Source organism: Apteryx mantelli, chromosome 1 (genome assembly GCF_036417845.1).
Source record: "Apteryx mantelli isolate bAptMan1 chromosome 1, bAptMan1.hap1, whole genome shotgun sequence".
Taxonomy (NCBI): domain Eukaryota; kingdom Metazoa; phylum Chordata; class Aves; order Apterygiformes; family Apterygidae; genus Apteryx; species Apteryx mantelli.
The window spans coordinates 31,103,270-31,121,778 of record NC_089978.1 but is presented as its reverse complement, the minus strand read 5'-3'; the positions used below and the strand labels follow the sequence as shown (position 1 = coordinate 31,121,778).

At 44.3% G+C, this 18,509-nt stretch overlaps 2 protein-coding genes across 3 annotated transcripts in view; one reads left to right on the top strand and one right to left on the bottom strand.

The window, feature by feature from the left end:
* The window catches only part of THSD1 (thrombospondin type 1 domain containing 1), a 28,410-nt gene extending 22,045 nt beyond the window's left edge, over nt 1-6,365 (top strand). For both annotated transcript variants that reach the window (XM_067289665.1, XM_067289664.1), the window contains one exon: nt 3,957-6,365. In XM_067289665.1, coding sequence (XP_067145766.1) covers nt 3,957-5,329 — 1,373 coding nt within the window. In that variant the 3' untranslated portion in view covers nt 5,330-6,365. The remainder of the gene's footprint in view (nt 1-3,956) is intronic.
* A 3,686-nt stretch (nt 6,366-10,051) lies between these two features.
* On the bottom strand, nt 10,052-17,594 carry LOC106489158 (fibrinogen-like protein 1). Its single transcript, XM_013948294.1, has 7 exons — nt 17,520-17,594; nt 15,974-16,184; nt 14,640-14,799; nt 13,366-13,463; nt 13,200-13,288; nt 11,267-11,457; nt 10,052-10,241 (listed from the first exon to the last, which is right to left on the bottom strand). Exons 1-7 carry the CDS (start codon nt 17,592-17,594, stop codon nt 10,052-10,054), a joined length of 1,014 nt encoding a protein of 337 aa, XP_013803748.1.
* Between the last annotated feature and the right edge of the window lie 915 nt (nt 17,595-18,509).

The window sequence follows — 18,509 nt, the reverse complement described above, 5'->3', positions numbered from 1 at the left end:
TTTTTTTTTCCCTGTGGTCATGTGTCTTTCCAGGTAAAAGCAAAAGGTATGTTGTTAGAATAGCTTTGTAGAACTGAATCATCTGACCTCTTCAGTCATACTGATTTTATGGGGGGATCACATTTCTGTGGTTGATGGAGTAGGGCTAGAGCCTTCACAGTTTTGTGGGAGAGCTAGAGACAGGGCTTTAAGGCTTAATAAGAGACTTTCTGCATGCTCTAGGTGCCATGGAAATGGTTTCAAATTTCCAGCATAGCTGAGGTTTTGGGGAATGGCTGGAAGAGAGCTCTCTGCGCCAGTAGAATGTATTTTGTACCATAAGGCAACTCCAGGCCATAGAAATCTATTAAGAAGGTAGTTTTCTGGCTTGTGCGTGGAGTACTCATGTATTTTTGATGTGTTTTGGAATATGTGTGAAAAATGTACAGCTACCAGTGAGGTTATCTGTAAAAGAGCCAGAGATGTGTATATTTCATAAAACACATGGTGTATGGAGATTGATAACTTTATGGTGGCTGGTGCTGGGAAGCTGCCCTATGTCACCTGCATGGTACCTTGTAGTATTTCCAGCTTAGGCTACTTGGCCACATTTTCTAGTTCCCACTGTGCTTCATAATTGACTTTCAAGTTGTCTCTGCTATGATGGGACAGGTCAGCGCTGGTTTGCACTACAGGACATGGATATCACTCAGGTCGTGTTGGAGGGAACTCTCTCCTCAGATCATGTCAGGTGGGAAGTGCCACAAGGGTTTGTTACAACTGGGAAGTGTGGTGTGGGCTTCCCACTGTGGGAATGTTTCTAGGTGTCAGTGCCAGGTCTCCCTCCTGTTCCAGCCTCCCACTCCCATCGGCGGGTGGCAGGTCAGGCTGGCCAGTGTGGTCTGGTGGCACATAGGCTGTGGAGTGTCAAGTGGCTGTGGAAACGGGAGACCTGACCATCCCTGGAATGGTGCATGGGGCGAGATCGGGTTGCGGCAGTCGCGTGGCCAGCGGGTGAGGCTGCATGAGGCTGGGCCAGGACTGTAACTGGGTACTTGCAGCCAGCATGAGGGACGGGAGAAGGGGCCTCTTTCAGAGGCGATGGTTGTGCTCAATTGATGCAAAACTTGTGCCTCTTGTAAACTCCTTGCTGGAAAAAGGAGGGTGCTAATGCCCAGGGGCTTGATCTGCTCAGAAGCTGACTGAGCTACAAGCTCCTGTATGTCTTCATGTCTCACAGGTGCTGCAGCCTGGCAGTGACTGAGAAGGGAAGGTGCAGTTCTGTGCCAGGTCCTAGGTTCTCACGCTGTCATTGAGCAGATATTTTAAACCATTGCAAAGTGAGCAATGCCTTACCCCTTGCCTTGGCTGCTTCCACGCTGCTCACTTCCTTGTGCTGTCGAAAGCACAGTGTGGTGGACTGGAACTGATCCAGCTAAAGAATGAACATTTTGGGGGTTTTGTGAAGTTGCTTATTACATGGCCATTACAATGCTTGTGCCGTTGAAAAGGAAGGACAACAGAGGGGGAGAATGTGTAGCTGAAGCAGGAACAGGGCAGGATTGCTCTTTTGATGGAGGTGTTGGCTTGAACCACCTTCAAGATGTTTGCTAAATGAAAGCCTCAGAAGTATGCAGGCAGGCCTGGAAGGTACTGTGGAGCACTGTAAGAAATGGGTTGGTATTGAATAAAAGGTCAGGTCAAGGGTAAATATTAAAAATGATATTCCATCGAGCCAGGCTTTGCATTTGGTCAATGTTCATTCAAGACTTGGAATATTTTAATAGTTTGTTGTTAAGACTTTTGATGTTTTAATGACTAGAAAATGCTGGCCATGTGGGTTTGGTTATTTCATAAAACCGCAAGTGTAAGGAGAGAGGAACAATTCAGATGTTTAGGGGCCCAGTTTAAAGCTAATGAATGACCTGTGCTAGGGCTGCTTGCCCTCTCTCTGCCAATCTCTGTCAGATTGCTGAGGGTCTGTGTGTTGACACCAGCGAAAATCAGTGGTATAGTTGATGTTTTTCTAATGCTGATATCCAGCTGTGCTTTTCTGTGCTGTCTAGTTACCTGCTGTAGGGGTATCTTTGTAAACACAGAACTGGATTATTTGACTTGGCTCCTTTTTGGCCAGTTTTGCCGTACTTTTCTGGAGCTCTGAGAGCAATCTCAGTGCCAAGGGCTGTGTGGTCTGAGACTCCCTAGAGGGGAATCCATGTGTGCAGAGTGAAGGGTCCCTGCGGTATGCCCACTGCTTTTGGGAAGCATTAGGCCTGCTGTGTGTGTGCTAGACATATGACCTGTGTGTGCGCCTTGTACTTTACATACACAGAAGTGACAGGCTTCTCCAGTGCTTCCTGGAAGCATCAGTCCTTCTATACAGGTGTGCAACAAGTGTAAGACATACGGTGCTTCCCAGAAAGTGCAGTGCTTTCTGGAAATGGCAGCAGACTTGTGCATATGCAGTGGATCTGCCTTTGGCAGTCTGGCTGGAGATACTGTGTGACAGCACTGAGCAGATTTGGACAGTCCTCAAACTCCAGTAGGGTCTTTGGGTAAAAAAAGAGGGTTTATATATAGGAAACTCAGATGTACAGAGCCCGGTGTCTGCACCCATTGCCATAGCATCATCTGGAGAAATTACCTTGCTTTTCTCTTGCACATGGTTTCTAATCCTCCTGCTCCCATGTCAGGCTGCTTCCTCTACAGAATTATACCTATGTGATTTCATCTCATTAAATCTTAGCTTGTTCAAGCAGTAAGTTCACACTGATCTTAAGGCCTCATGTGCTGTCTGATCTTGGGCTGGGAGTGTCTTCCTTCCCCCCTCCCCAACCAGACTCTGCACCTTCCCAAGATGGCCCATTTCAGCATAATTACATTTGCAGTCATTAGTCCAGCAGATGGAGCAAATGGCTGAATAACTGAAACCAGTACGCAGTCTTGGGACAGAGGTAGATAGGGTGAAGAGAGAAGCAAAACTAAGTCCTGTTTTGAACCGTGCTGCTTCCTAGCTGGTTAGCTTTATACTCCAAGTGATGCAATACAATGTGCATTACAGATGGAAAACTGAGTCTTTAGGAAATAACTGTGGGCAAACAGGACTGAGAGAAGGATGAGCAATGAATGGGTTGCTCTGCTCCAATGGTACAGAACAGGGCAAATATTGGTCTTATTTTCTCCCTTGAGATCAGCATATTCATTCCCCCACTCAGACCGGCACTGCTCTGTACTCTGGGCATGGTGGCTGCAGGCTGACTGGACCTGTAAGTTTTAGGGATCCTAAGAAAAATTATTCACTAGGCAGTGCTGCTGTTATGTTCTTTATGCTGCTGTTGAGCTCTCAAAGTGACATGAAGAGCAAGGATTTCTCAGAGGTCTTGGGGCTGTCATATAGCTCTGAGTCAAAGAAATGGGTCCCCATCAGTTTCTTTCTCAGCTAATAACCTACTGCAGAGGGAGAACATTTTGTCCTCTGAAACCCTGGGGTGCATGCACCACTGGGCAGCAGTGGAGGAAGCACTCTCAGAGTATTGCTTGCAAAAGTTACACTTCCACTGCTAATGCTGTCCCTCTTGTCTTCAAAATCCAGAGCTCACAACCCAGGAACTCTCACACCGACTTCAGCCATCATAAAATACTTTTAAAGTGATGCCTGGGCTATAATTATTCAATTTTACTTGTATTTAGGAGTGCCTTATGGAATGGGCAGAACAAGCGAAGGTAACAATTACATTTAAAAGGTCTGTGGGACCCTTGATTTAAAGCAAGTAGATCTGCTTCTGCCAATCCAAAATGATCAGTCCTTCTGTGCCTCTGACAGGAGTAATCTACAATGAGAAAATCTTAATGGCAGACAACTTACTGTACTATATTAATTGGTTACTTTTTCTTAATAGTAAAGTGGCTCTCTTAAGATACTGAAGAGCTGATGAGGGTGCAAGTCTAATGACAGACATGTTTGCTCTTTGTTACAGCTATCAAGCCTCCCATCCCACCCTCTGTCCAGCCAGGAGAAGACCAGAAAGCAAATAATATAGTCACCATCACAGGTATCTCTTTATGCTTGTTCATCATCTTTGCCACTGTTCTCATCACCCTGTGGAGGAAGCTCTGCAGAGCTCAGAAGTGCAGCACCGCTGTACGTCGAAACTCTGTCCATTCCCCCAGCTTCCGGAAGAACTCCGATGAAGAGAATATCTGCCAAGGCAACAAGCAGCGGGACAGCTTCACTGAAGGAGGTGATGCCCCTGTGAATATTCCTCTGACCTACAGGCAAAGCCTCCAACTTGCCCGAGAAGATGATGCCTCTGGAAGTGAGAATTTTCAGCCGAATGCCCAAAAAATAATCCCTCCGATTTTCAGCTATCGCCTCGCACAGCAGCAGCTGAAAGAGATGAAGAAGAAGGGCCTGACAGAGACCACCAAGGTGTACCACGTTTCTCAGAATCCCCTCACGGACACAGTTGTTGGTGCCACCACGATGCTTCCCTTGAGCACAGAAAACCAAGAGGAGGCAGCAGCAAACAAATTTAGGATCAAATCTCCATTTCTGGACCAATCAGCCAGTCAGCCCAGATTCCTGGGTGAAAGCTCTAACCCTAGGCTGGATTTTCCATTCTCACAGGTCAATCCTGCAATGAACCCTACCCAAACCTTGATAAAAAGAGCTCATTTCAAACACCAAGATAACAGAGGGGAGTTATCAGAGAGGGGCTGTCACAGAAACCCACAGTTTAGAAGAACAGCCAGTTTCCATGAAATTAAAAAGGCCAGGCCTTTCAGAGAGAGAAGCATGTCCACCCTCACCCCACGACAGACTCCTAACTCCAGGACCAGAACATGGGATCAGGGTTTGGAAGACAGGACGCGGCCAAAATTGAGAAATGCTAATCCAACTTCTGAAAAGCTGGATCAGTCCCATAGCACTGTGCTGCCATGTGAACCACAGGGCCATGGCACAAAATGCCATCAGAGGGCATGTCCCCCGGTGAAGAAGTTAGATCTGATCATTGACCGCCAACCTGCCAGTCAGGAGAAAGCAGCTGATAAGCCCGAGCCCAGCCGAAATAAGAGGGGTCCTTCACCTAACCCCAAAGGTGCATGGCAGAAAGAAACAGTGACTGCAGCTGGCAAAGACAATTACCAGCGAGGCCTAACTGTAAGCCCCGTCCAGTACCGAAAGGACAAGTGCCAGAGCTTCCCATTGGACCCTGAATTTGCCTTTTATGATAACACTACTTTTGGCTTAACTGAGGCAGAGCAACAAATGATTGACCTCCCTGGGTATTTTGGCTCAAATGAAGAGGATGAAACAAGTACTTTAAGTATTGAGAAGCTGGTGATCTGAGTGACTCATTGTAACCCTATAGGAGTGCAAGAGAGGATTTGCAAAATTTGTTGGCTTCTGATGGAAGGAGCAATGGGATCATGTTCCCTCTATTTGGAAAAGGAGGGAGTTCCCAAGGTCTGACTTGTGGGAACACATTCCTTTCTAATTACTGTAAAGTGCTTCCATATAATTATTTTATGTATGTGTATGTGTAAAATACATGCATAATACCCTGGGAAAGCACATGATAATGAAGTCTTGACACAGGAATAATCCAGTTAGGCTTTATTGCATACAACAGTCATATTTCGTTCATCATCCATAATGAATGCTATTGATCTAGCCTCTTTTACCTTGTGGATCTAGTAGATTATGATGTCCTAAAACATCCGTTCTCCAGTATCCTCAAACAACAGTACTAACTAGCGAATCATTTCCCATTTAGAAAACACAAAACAAAGTGTGAGCAGTTTTCATTGTTTCTTCATAGATATTCTGGAGCTTTGTTGACTGCTTGCAATTGCTCAAATAAGTCATATGGTGATTTTTTTTAGCTGGTTGGATGAAGTTGCAAAAAATTGATACTGAATACTTGGTGTGCATTTAAAATTGAGGGGGTATTTCTCATCATTCAATATTTTGATATTTTCTTTCTGCCAGTATTTATATAAAGAAAACACAGTAATGTACAAATATCTGCAGGAAATCAGTAGAAAAAGGCATGCTACTGGGACGGCCAGAGAAAATTGATTAACAAATTTTAACCTTTACATAAATGTTACTGGAGCATTTAAGCCCCTGTGAAAGAGACCTGTTTAATCTCCCATCCTTTATATAATCATCTTTGCCTTTATTAAACATTTTCTTTTTTGTGTGTGTAAACAAGTTGACTACAGCAAGCTCAAAATAAATTATGAACAAAACGAGTGAAAAACGCATTTTTTTGATGAATACCTGTTTTGCAAACAAAAAGGAAAAGGGCTTGACAACATCTGATGATTCCTGGAGAACCTTATGGTGAATTACAAAAGTTGCATTGATTTTTTTTCATGTTTTAAAATCAGAGATTAAAAACTGGCAATTATACACTGCTGCAAGTATTCAGATCTGTATTAAAAACTCCAGCAGACAACAGAGACAGAGCTCAGGCCAGCAAGAATAACTCAGACACTTTGCTTGCCATTTATTAGAATAACCATCTTTTCAGAGTGTTTGCAAGGAATGCTAACGGGCAGAAAAGAAGAAGATATTGGCAACTGAGGACTGAACGAGAGAAGGTAGGTACAGACAGAGCTGTTAGTCTTAAAACAACGGTCCCATAAAGAGCTGAGCCCTACATGTCTTTTAACCCATCTTGGGTGTGAAAGCAAAAGTGGCATGTGCTTAGTCCTCTGGCTATAGTCTGTTATCATTCTCGAAACTGGCTTTCAGAATGGAATGATATATTTCCAAATTCACACTTTTTCTCCAAACCAACAGCAGTTTTAAAAGGGAGAGCAGTATCAGGTTGTGCTTTAATCAGTTAGATGGCACCCCACTTATGGGTCCACAGCATGCACAGGTAATTCGCAAAGGTGCACAGTGGTAGGGCTTACTGCTGTAGCCTAGGAGGAGCAAGGATCTAAGTGTTTGGCCCCACAGTCAAACTCCCTGGTTTAAACAATGTTTTTGATGAGTAACATTTTCCAGCTGCTGCTAGAATGCTGTATGTGACTTGCAGTGTGGTGCAAGTTACTTCTTTCTCAGGACCTGTTCCAGCATGCTGTGTTGTCAAAGTTCAGCCCTTTGGCCCAGCACAGTGTTAGTACCAGGTACATATTCCCATTAACTGTCAGCTTAAAATGCCGTTTAAATCATTTTAGAACATGTCCACACTTGAGGACTGATCCAAAGCTAGTCAAATGTAACTAGTCTTTAAATTATCTTGAATGAGCTGGAAATCAGACCTCTAGAGCAATTACTGCTTCTGTTTCTCACCACCCCTGTGCTACGGGAAACTCCACTGTATGAAGCACATTCACCCTGAAGCAGTGAACTGTCAGCTTTAGAACTACATTGCTACAAAATCTGCTTACAGCCTTGGTGAGCCTCAGTGCAGGAGACCCTGAAGAAACAGAGGAGATCAAAAGTACTGCAAAACAACATTCTGTAAGCATTCCTATAACCTTCTGTGGGATTTATTTGAGCCTGGCTGTAGCTCTCAGTACTTGACTAATTGCATTTTACCCTGTTTATTAAGAAAAAAATGGTTCTGAAACACCCTGTACCTCTGTAGGGGGTTTCCTTGTGCTGCAGTTAGAGCAAAGGAGGGAAAGCCTTTTCTAAGCCAGATGCCCCTTTCTGCAACCTTTTTTCAGTGTTGGCCCACATTCAGACCAGCTACTGTAATGCATTAGATGGACTTAGGTACATCTTAAGTCTAAGATGGCAATGAATGAGTCAGACCTCCTACCCGCCCAGGCTGCCAGATCTTGGCCCCCTATGTTGTTTGAAGAGAGAGAAAAAGAGCCCGTAACACTTATATTGGTGCTGTCTGAAGGCGGTCCAGCTATAACCCATACCTTTGGATACTGACACAGAGAGAAACAGGTTCTGTACTCCAGACAGAAGTGGCTTTACATTGCTCATCACTCTTGGGGAATTGGACTGTGTAGCAGTTGTCTGACTAAGCCCTACTGACTTCAGCCCATTCTTGATGCTCTAGTAATCGGATGGGCTATGGGCTGCTTAGTGAGCTATCAAACCGCTAGTGCTGGCCCTTTGGTGCTGCAGCTGATTTCCAGCATGCAGCGGGAGTGAATACCAGCCCATAATCTTCACCCTGGCATGTGCTTCCCCAGCCCCCTACTGAAGAATGGAGTTGAGCATCATCTGCCAGGAGTTGGCAAGAGCTTATTGCACTCACACTTGTCTTCTGCCTAGATAAAATTGTCCTTACTGCCCTGGATGCTCATCAGTCATAACATTGTTATATTGTGTACTAAGTGATGCCTTCTTTAAGCAGATGTTACTAGCCCATAGTTAAAATCTTGTGCTAAAATTTTACTGTTGTAAAATCGTACTAGTTCTTCACAAGGGCAAACTCATTCCAGAGACACAGATGTAAGTCTAGTTCCAGATGGGTCAATGCCAATGCTTGGAAGGAAGGCAAGCCACACAGTCTTGCCAGGGCACAGGCTTAAGGAGCACCATTCACTGCAGTGCTGGCCCACTGTGCACTGGTGTTCATTTTTGCAGTCATTGGGAAGTCTAGGAGCAAATGTGAACAAAGTTTACCTCTTGACAAAGCAGAGGAACCAAAGCTACCAAATTTCATACTGAACATCCACATGTCTCAACATTGTCTCCAGGACATGCTTGAGCCATGGAAATTAAACTTGCCTTACAGACCTTCTAAACTAACCAGGACAGCAGGTGCAAAAGCACCAGAGACAACAACAAAAGAATGAAATGTCTTGTATTACAAGCTTTTGCAAGATTTTCACCCAGATCTCTGTTCACTGTCAATGCACAAAATCTGTTTAAAAACAGATACAAAGTGTTAAGTGCTACTCAGATGGCTTTATTTCACATCTTATAGATATATAATACAAATTACAATACATATTGATCTAAAAGCAAATAAATTGAAAAGAACTACCAGTTTAGATCATTATAACTCAGAAAAAATAAGCTCATTCTACAGCATGAAAGTTAAATGATTTGTGTCAAGCTCATATTACTGTTCATTTTTAACTGTTACTAACAACTTCTTAGAAAAGAATTTTTCAGTATTACATTTCTTTCAGTCATTTGTGTTGCTTTCTTTTTCATTTCACTTAGATGAGAATGAAATTAGCGTGCCTTATGTTTCAATCATTTTCCATTTTCTGTTTTCCCTTTAGTAACTCCAAGTTGTGGGTTAAGTTACAGAAGAAAATACAAATGAATCATGACAGCATTTTATGAACTCCTAAGAATATTTATGCTCATCTTGAATTTAGTAAAATCCACATAATCTAAATCTGGGGTAAAGTCTGTTTGGCAGCATCAGCTATGTTTACATTAGCATGTAGCAGTGTGCTATAGCGATGGATCTGCGGAGTGAAGCTGTTAACAATGAAAGCCAGTGTCCACTCTGTCTTTGTTCTGGGGGGTTTACTTTGAAGTAGGTCTAGTTGGTCTATGCTCATCAGCAGCTGGACTGCATCATCTGCTTTCATCCAAAAGGAATCCAGCTGACATACTCCAGGATTGTTCTGAGGCTGAAGGGTGGGAACAGGGGACAATAGAGTTGCTTAAAAACATGCTCCTGATCTGAAGTAAAACCCTAATGAAGACACATCAGAGAAGGCCAATTCCTCATCACCCTTTTGTTTCTGTTTTTATGCTCTCATAACTCAGACAATGACCATTAAAATCAAGGTGAGAAAGATTTAACCCTTGAAGAGTACAGATAGCTAAAAGAACATGCTTGATCATCCAAGGTCCAGAGAGTTTCTTATAAACACTCTCCAATGAAGTCCTGAGAATTATGGAAGAAGAAAATTGTGGTTATTCCATGACTGAGATCCGTATATTTTCCATTAGATTGTTTGTTAGCTGTGCTCAAACAGCTCATGACTTTAGCCTCAACTAGTAGAAACAGGTGCAACTCCAGTCATCTCAGTGCAGGTTTGCGACTGGCAGCAGCAGAGGGCTGGCTATTGATTTCTACAATTCTTTTTAGCCTATACTTTCTTCTTTTCAAAGCAGCAGATTTCAGCTATCCTGACTGTTCTCACCATCTCCACTCTCCCTGTCAACAAAGAATGGAGCCCTGATTTTCATGGATGTGTATTTTAGCGAGTACCACATCCCATGCCAGGTAGACCAAACAATGCCATTGTCATGGGATCCGTTGTAGCTTCCTGTTTTGTAATATCGTCCATTGAGGTTTACGGCATGGCACCTTGTAACAACGAAAGAGAGGGGGAAAAGAGCATTTAGGGTGAAAAGACATTACAGCAAGGTCAGTATTCACACAATGTACATTTAGAAATATCAAGGGTGGGATTCACTACATAGATGTATCTGTCTGTAGTGAACTGGTTATCTAAAGTCCCACTGCAGCCAACGGAGATCTGGTTAATACAGTCTGTGGAGCCCATAGAAATATGTGGCTCCTCCTAAAGTAGACAGCTATGGTGGTCAGCTGAATCAGTCTGCTGGCTCCCTTGATTGTATTGACTGTGGACATGATTCAGTTGCCTGAACAGAGGTGCCTAGTGCCATTTGGTAGCCTCCAGCTCAAGAGATGGCACCTACATATTGACACCTAAGAACACAGGTGTCTTTTAATCAAATTAAATCCCACTACTGATGTACACTTTTGTAGCTCCACTGACTTCAGTTTACACATGATGAGGGCCCGGCCTTAACAAAGAGGCTCATCCTGCACTAGAGCAGAGAGAGACTCCTGTGCGTGGCATGCCCATGTTCCCAGGGCTGGTGAACCTGACTCCATAACTGCTGATATACTGGACATGCCTTACCAGAAAATGTACCAGCAGGAATAGTAAGGAGTAGCTCACCCCCTAGACACTCTCTACAACAGAGAAATGTCCTTTGTGCACACTTCACTTTACAGTGGCTTCAATTGTTTTCTTTCTTGGGATATAATCCAAAGCACTTCACAGAAATTTCAGTCGGGCTCCTCTCCATCCATGTCATTTCCCCTATGCTTTTATTCTGAACCTCTTTCTTAAAGTGATTGCAACTTATCTGCTTTGCTTCGCAATGAAAGAAGCAGACTGCTTTCCTCTGAGGATCTGTCTTATGAACATCCCAGATTTGGCTGTGTGAGGTGGCATGTGCACACAGCAACCTGCCCTGAAAAATGCCAGTTGCTGTAAGGCAGGCACGTTCTCAGCTGTACTGCCACCCACGTGCTATGCATCCTTCTGAGGGCTGGATGAAATCAACTGTTTTCCATACCTGTTAAACCACCAACCACTCTTGATCTCTATTGCACAGTTGCCTGCCAGGAACTGATCATGATCCTTGTCAGGTGTGGTGAACTGCATCCCTCTGTGAGAGGCTGACCACTGCTCTTCAAAATTGCTCCCACCAGACAGAGCGTCGCCAGCATTACCAGAATAGGTGCCAAACCATAACCTGTAATTGTTCTGCAAGAATGATATGTGAAACACATCTTTGATATCAGTCCTTTTTGCCCTCTGTCCCCTTTTTGAGATCAAATTTGCTCTGTCTGTTGTATCCATTGCCAAAGGTATGACTCTGTTGAAGTCAAGGGTGACTTTTGGCCCTATGCTTTAATGATATTAGCGTAGATCACTATTGGATTTAAACTTCCAGAAGGGATTGCTAACTACTGCTGCTGCTACAAAGGACTTTAGATTTTATTGTTTTTCAGTAACCATTTGATTCACTATACAATAAGCTGGAAGGCTCTTCCTGGCTCATCGAAAGCAAACCCTGTTGGAGAAAACTGTAGTAATTGCCTTCATAGACTGATCATGGTTCAGCTAAAACAAGTCCTCCTCCAAGAACTAGAAGCCATCTGAGTTTTAGCTAAATTATCCTGTCCTGGTAGGAATACTTAGAAGAATAGTTCCATTGTGCACAGCTAAGAAATCTAAGAGACATTTGATAAGAGTTTGATAATAATTTTTGTGAAGAGTTTTTTTTTTTTGTCATCATATTTGGCTTTTATTTATGAAAAAATAGCAGTAAGGCATTAAAATCAAATTGTGCTATCTTTTCATAAGAAATCTTGAATTTCAAACTGAACAAAATGCATATATTTCTGGAGTGGTGATGAAATTGGAGATAGAATTGGTCCATACAGTGGAACTCAAATCCTTGAATATCCAGGCTACTTATCATGGTGCGCAGAGAGGCAGTCCTGAAGAAAACAGCCCCTGCCTTGAGCAGGAAGCTGTCTAAAAACTAGCAAACAATCATAGAAATACAGGGATGTCTGTCTTCTGGCTCTCTGTGCCTATAGCATTAAGTATAGTGTTACAGATACCTCTCTTCAAGATGGGAGCTTATAACTATTCTTTCAAAGCTTTGATTGGAGTTCACTGTAGAGGGGTAGAGTAGAGGGTGGTTGCCTTTTATGTGACAGCCTGAAATATTCAACTATGAAGCAGAACAGGGTTCAGTTTCCCTGCAGATATTCAAGCCCGTATCTCCTCCCTCATGAAAGGTTGTTTAACTATGAGGCTGGATGCAAGTGCATGTGGGACCCTCTGCATCCTACGGCAGAGGGCTGGCCTCTGTGCAGCAGGCAGTTTGTGGTTCATAAGCTAGCAAGAGAACACGCATGACTCTAACTCTGTGGTTTGGGCGCTCCGCAGTTGTGAGGAAGGAGTCCGGGGCTTAGATCCCTGCTCCCAGGACTGTCCTCACCCAGAAAAAGTGGATTATCTATTCCAGAAACAGTAGCAGGAATAAGGATGAGAATTCCAGAGCTTCCTGTGCTCAGCTGAGTGCCCTAATTACTACATTAAAGTTAGGATCTTTTCCTCTGTCTCCTAGACACTCAGAGGATCTTGCAGATATACCCCTTGTTTTAGGATTTCAGGGTGGCTTAGGCAAGAGCTATCGCCTGAGGTAGTTTTGGGCATGTGCACAAACAGGACTATTTGTTGGCACCTACTAAGTAGGTGGGAAGAGCTGTAGGCTCTTCTGAGGTTAGGCAATGGCTGGTCTGCAGGCAGTGTGATGTGGTCCTACCTCTCCTCAGCTTGAATCACAGTCAACCAAACCAGAAATCCCAGGGAACCAGAGCAGGTGAGTTTTGCAGAGCTATAATTACAACCCTGACACTAAAACCTGATGCTGCACTGAGCTGCACACTGACTGATAAAATAAGCAAATCACTGCTCTCTCCATTTCTTACCTGCTCATTCATGAGCTGGAATTTTTCATAGATTGCATAACGTCTTTCTCCATGCCAGTCCATCAGGTCAATCTTTAATGAGGTCTCTCCTAAATATGAAGTATCCTGTTAGATGAAGTATCTCATGCAAATTGGAAGAGAATCTGAGGAGGGAAAATACTCATACCTTGAGCGAGCAGGTCATAGATGTGCTCATTGCCCAGCCAGTATTCATCATTCTTTCCCTGGAATTTTCCAAATCCCAGTTTGTAATCATCCCATTTCCTGCAGCGAAATACAAATATCAATTTCAGTATGTGAGGGAATTAGACAGTTTGTAGTACCCAGTTGTGGTAACAAGTAAATCTTCAGCTGTATTTCTAGACACTGTTTTCTAAAAGGATCTGCTTCAGCACAGCTGAGCAGATAATTGTCACTGTGCCTTAGAAGTAAATACAACCCACATCTTACTTCTTTGTCTGTTAAACCTGTGCACACGCATATACGGGATCAGTCTTTCAAACTGCCAGATGCAGTGCTTGCAAAATGAGGTCAGAAGCTAGGTGGAAAGAGAACGCAGTAGCTGTCATATTAGTCTTCAGTACAGTGTCTGATATTGTTCCTCAAAAAGTCAAATTCAAATTTGCTCCTGGTTGGAAATTAATGTTGCAGTCTTCCATATACTACAGTCTTGGCTGTGATGCAGTAACTGAATAGAAGATGCAAACAAAAGCACCTGGATGAAGTTAAAAGGAAAATATCTGGGTCTGCTTTGTGTTCCTGTTCCACCTGGGCTGAGAGCTGAACTACCATGGCTAGGTGAGTACCATTCTGTGGGCAAGCTACCTTAGAGCTACTTGAGGTTGCTCTTCAATGGACTGTGCTCACTTCAAGAGATGCTTGTGACTGCAATGTTAAACATGCCCTAAAAGCGGGCATGCTGTGTTAGTGAGTTTATTCACATTTCTCCTCTGTGATGCTACTAGAGAATCTCTCCTCCTGGACATTTCCAGGTAAAAGTCATCTCCCTGGGCTTTAGCACAAAGAAGGACAATCTTTTTGAATCATCTGAATAAGGAAATAGATTTTACAACATGCTGAACATGATTCCTGATACAAGAAAGGATAAGATGTTCAAATGGTCCCAGACTACGTGCTGACAGCAGATACCTGCCAGTTTGGTGCCTTCAACAGATGGTTGTCTCCTATCATGATAAAACAAACACATAAACGCATACACACTTATTCGAATGCAGAAAAGCCAAGGAAAAGGCATCATAAGCCCATTCTGAAAATGGGCTCATGCTACCAATAATTGTCCGTGCATTGTTCTAATCCAAAGAATTATCATCATTCCAATCTTGTATATTTAGCTTCTCAAATTTGGGGTTTTGACAGCCAGTGGGGGGAGAGCTGGAGGCCTCGCTGATAGACTTGTTGATAGGTCACCAAGCCACCCACCTGTTGAAATTCTCCTTGCCGTTACTCCGCCGCTGAATTACAGTCCACCCCCCACCATCAGACATGTCACAGTACACCAGGAAAGGCTCTCGGTCTGCTCTGGGCCTGATCCTGTAGTATCCGTTTTGAGTCTTCTTCCTATTAAACACTGCAGAGCAATCTAAGCAGAACAATATTGGTTTGTTAAATGAGGAGACAAGCAAACAGGCACATTCAGCCAAGAGAAGACATCACTGAGAGGCTGTATGGGACAAGGACAGTTGCCTGGTCAGTGTATAGCTTTGCAAGCCCAGCAAAGCCAAAGCAAACAGTTCAGCATGGTACTAGCAATACAGCCTCAAGAGCTTTACTGCCATTCCCAAATTGTTGGTGAGATATGGAACAGATGCAGCATGGGCTAGGGCAATGGCAAGTGAGGGGTGTAGGACCAGGGCTGGCTCTGTCAGCAGGCACTGTACAGAGACTAAGAAGTGGCAGATGGGGTTAGATGGGTCCAACTGCTCTTCAGAGCTGAGTGTCAGGGAATGATGCAGATCCTATTGTCATTGCAGAGCAGGTAATTTCCATGTGGAATATAACCTGGGCTGGACTTGGGAATGGATAACAGCCTAAAATTTCTAAAGCAAGAGGCTGAGTTCCTGTGACAGGCTATATCAGGGTTGTATTCAGGAGGCTTTCAGAACCTCAGTGCTTCCCATTTTAAATTTAAGGCCCATGAATGATAAAATCTTGGCCACAGGTTAAATTAGTCTACATTTCCAGCTATGGCAATATTATTAAAGTGACACAGAGGAACAGAGCATGCACACGTGTTACTGCATAGCACAAGTGACCAAGGAACAGAGAAACAGGGAGGCTGGATTCCTCCAAAGAGGTTTCAGTGTCTGCAGTGCAGCTAGGTGCTCTGGGCTCCCTGTAGTCAGTGAAGGGAAACAGACACTTGGAGAGCACAACCCATCTCTTCCTAAAGCAGATGCTTAAAGTAGGCCAGACAGATCACACCTGAGAGATGCCTGTTCCTCTCTGCACTGGAAGTCTCAGGTGACAAGCCCAGATGCAGATGTCTGCGTGATACCTGGCTGGTAGCTGCCTAGAGCTGGACCAGCTAACTGGCCCCATGGCATGTCTGTTAGTGCCAAGGCCACCAGTCTGCCCTTCACCTTCTCACGCATCTGACTGCATTGGAAAACACAACCCACTTGAACATTTCAAAAGTTAAAAAGCTTTTTTTGCAGTAGGAGCAGAAATGAAATATATCTCTAAATGGGATGCTGCAGGAAGAAATAGACATTTTGGCCAGCTGAAATTTCCTCATATTCTACTGCAAAATATACCTGGATCATAGACTATCAAATTTCCACTGGTTGTGGGTAAAAGCACCTCATGCTGCATGCTCCTGTTGCCCGAGAACAGCTCACTCTTTGCTCTATGATAAGTATTCTCCAAGACGTCCTTCAGTTGTAGTTCATATAAGTAAAGCAAATCCTGAAGCTGTTTTAACCTTTGTCTTAATTTGTTGTTATCTAGGAGGCAGATATCCTTTTCCTGTGGGGGAGAAAAGAAGGTACAGTGATAAGAACAGAGAGACAGAGAAACAATGAGAACATATTCTGCCGTGATCCTGCCATGTCACACTGTGCATTGAGGCAATTCAGTGTTGGTCCTTCTCTAAAAGACATGAATCTTGCAGGCTGGTCTGTTGAGTTAAACCCAGTGGAAAAGGGGTTTTTACGATGGTCTTGCTACTGATGTAGGCATCACAGAATATGACGAGATATGAAAAAAATGTCTTTGGACAAGTGACATTCAGCTCTACTCCCATTTAATGAAATCAAGGGGAGGGCTTGCAGACTACGAAACTGCTCAGAGTAATAAGAGGGGAAAAGCCTGGCTCTAGCACTGCAGCCAGGCCAGACCAGTGAGGTTCCAGAAACCTCTTCTTGTCAAACTGGAAGATAAAAAAGCTGATATTTGGAGCAGTGAGCTTACTGGAACCAGTGGAGTAACTTCAGAGCAGCGTTACCATAACCAGAATCTGGCCCACATTGGCTGGGATCAACGTTTTCAGCAACACCCTTATCTGTGGCTAGCATTACTCCATCAAAAACAACAAGAAAACAGAGCAAAATCTCTTCCAAGGCAACCAAGCAAACCCATGCAGTAAGAATCACTTGCTGCTTTTTTTTTTCTTGAGTGATACCAGATCAGGACCAGCTCTAGGCCTAAGCAAAATAAGCAGTTGCCTAGGACAGCAGATTGCCACGTGTGCTAAAACAGCCCAGCTGCCTCTCCCTTGTCCTAGGCCTCCTTGTTTCCTTGGGAGAGGAGGATGTCCAGGCTGGGGGCACGCAGGGACCGGCTGCCGGCACTCTGAGCTTGCTGTGCCCCCGCGCAGGGGGCCGAGCGCTCCTCGCCGAGCCCTGCACCTCCTGGGGATGGCCCAAGCGCAGTGTGCTCACCACAGCAATGCAGGTGGCCGCATCCTGTGCCTGACTCCTCTTCCCCCTTCCTGCTTTTTAAATTTCAGTGAATAAAAAGAAGGCAGTTTTCTCTGAGGAAACGGCGCAAAGGGTCTATACGTCTTCACCATAAAATTGCATTTTTTTCTTCAAAGGGCTTTTTTTTAATTGCTGTTTTTAATTCTTGGTAATATCAGTCCAGCCAACCAGAAAGTTGCCCAGACCCTAATTCCATGAAAGCACTGTACTATCAGGACAGCAGGAATAACCTTCCTTGAGCTGCAGACAGACTCCTTTTTGCTCTACTCCTGCAGAATCAGGTGCCTTTTGTGGGGGATCACCTAGCCCTGCGTGACCAGAAATGCTAAGCTGCTGGCATGCTGCAGAGGGGTTAAACAGACTCAAGCCAAGGGATACGCACCGAAAACCTAGGTGCAGGCGAGCCTAAGCTGACCAGGAGAAGGAGCAGCAGCACCCAGGGCATCATCACACTCATTTCTTCCCACCTGAAAAAAAACATTCACAGACTGCACTGGAAGTTTCTTTAGCATCTCTCACAACTTAAACCCTCCTCACGATCACATTTAATTCCCCAGTAAACACTACAGGACTTGTTAAAGAGGTTGCTTGAAACTTCAGGCAGCAAAAAGTAGGGGAGAAGACGCGTGTTAGAGAGAGGCTGAAGCACTGCAGTGCACTGACACTGGGACCCAGGCTCAGGTCCAAGGTCCTGCTTCCTGGGATGAATAAACACCCAGTGTGACTCTCCAGCAGCCTCTGCCCTGCTCACGAGGGCCCACGCACATGGGAGGTTCCTTAGCAATAACGCCTCTGTGGAGTACTCCTTGCCAAACTACTTGGCCAAAATCACGTTGTCCTGATTCAGTCTAAATTCGCTAAAGCTAGCAGGAATTTTGTTTCGTGGGTCTGTGAGCATAGGGATTGCCCCTCCATGGATTAGACTAAAGTCTGTCAATGTGGGAGCTGCAAAGATGCGATGGGATTACCTCAGAGGCAGAGGACACATGTGGCAGGCACCCTTGTGCCACACCGAGCTGTGGCACGGAGTGGGCACAGGATGGCTGTTGCCAGGATTTCAGGGGAACAGATCTCGGCTGCTGGTCCGCCCCAGCATGCAGAGAGTGCTTTGGTCTGAGCGTCTCAACAAGGAAAATGCTAAACGTCTGCCACCAGGAACATGCAGCTGAATGCAAGTGAACAGTACAGATTGTTCACAGTGTGCCTGCGCAGTGCTTTTTTTTTCTTAAAAAAAAAAAAGAGAGAATAAAAAGAATTCTGAAAAATATGGTAAAACAGCTCCCCCACTTTGCATCTGGGAGTGCTGCAGAAACGGCTACCCAGATCTATGTCCTCGGTAGTTTGCTATGACACTATTAGCATCACCACTGTG

Bases quoted from the DNA above. Each gene is read 5' to 3' on its own strand.
- LOC106489158 (XM_013948294.1), bottom strand. From the start codon at position 17,594: ATGAGTGTGATGATGCCCTGGGTGCTGCTGCTCCTTCTCCTGGTCAGC. The intron at 13,464-14,639 runs GTGGGTGGCTTG...ATTTCGCTGCAG, and splicing joins GGCAAGGAGAATTTCAACAG to GAAATGGGATGATTACAAAC. The intron at 10,242-11,266 runs GTATGGAAAACA...CGTTGTTACAAG, and splicing joins AGTGGTTGGTGGTTTAACAG to GTGCCATGCCGTAAACCTCA.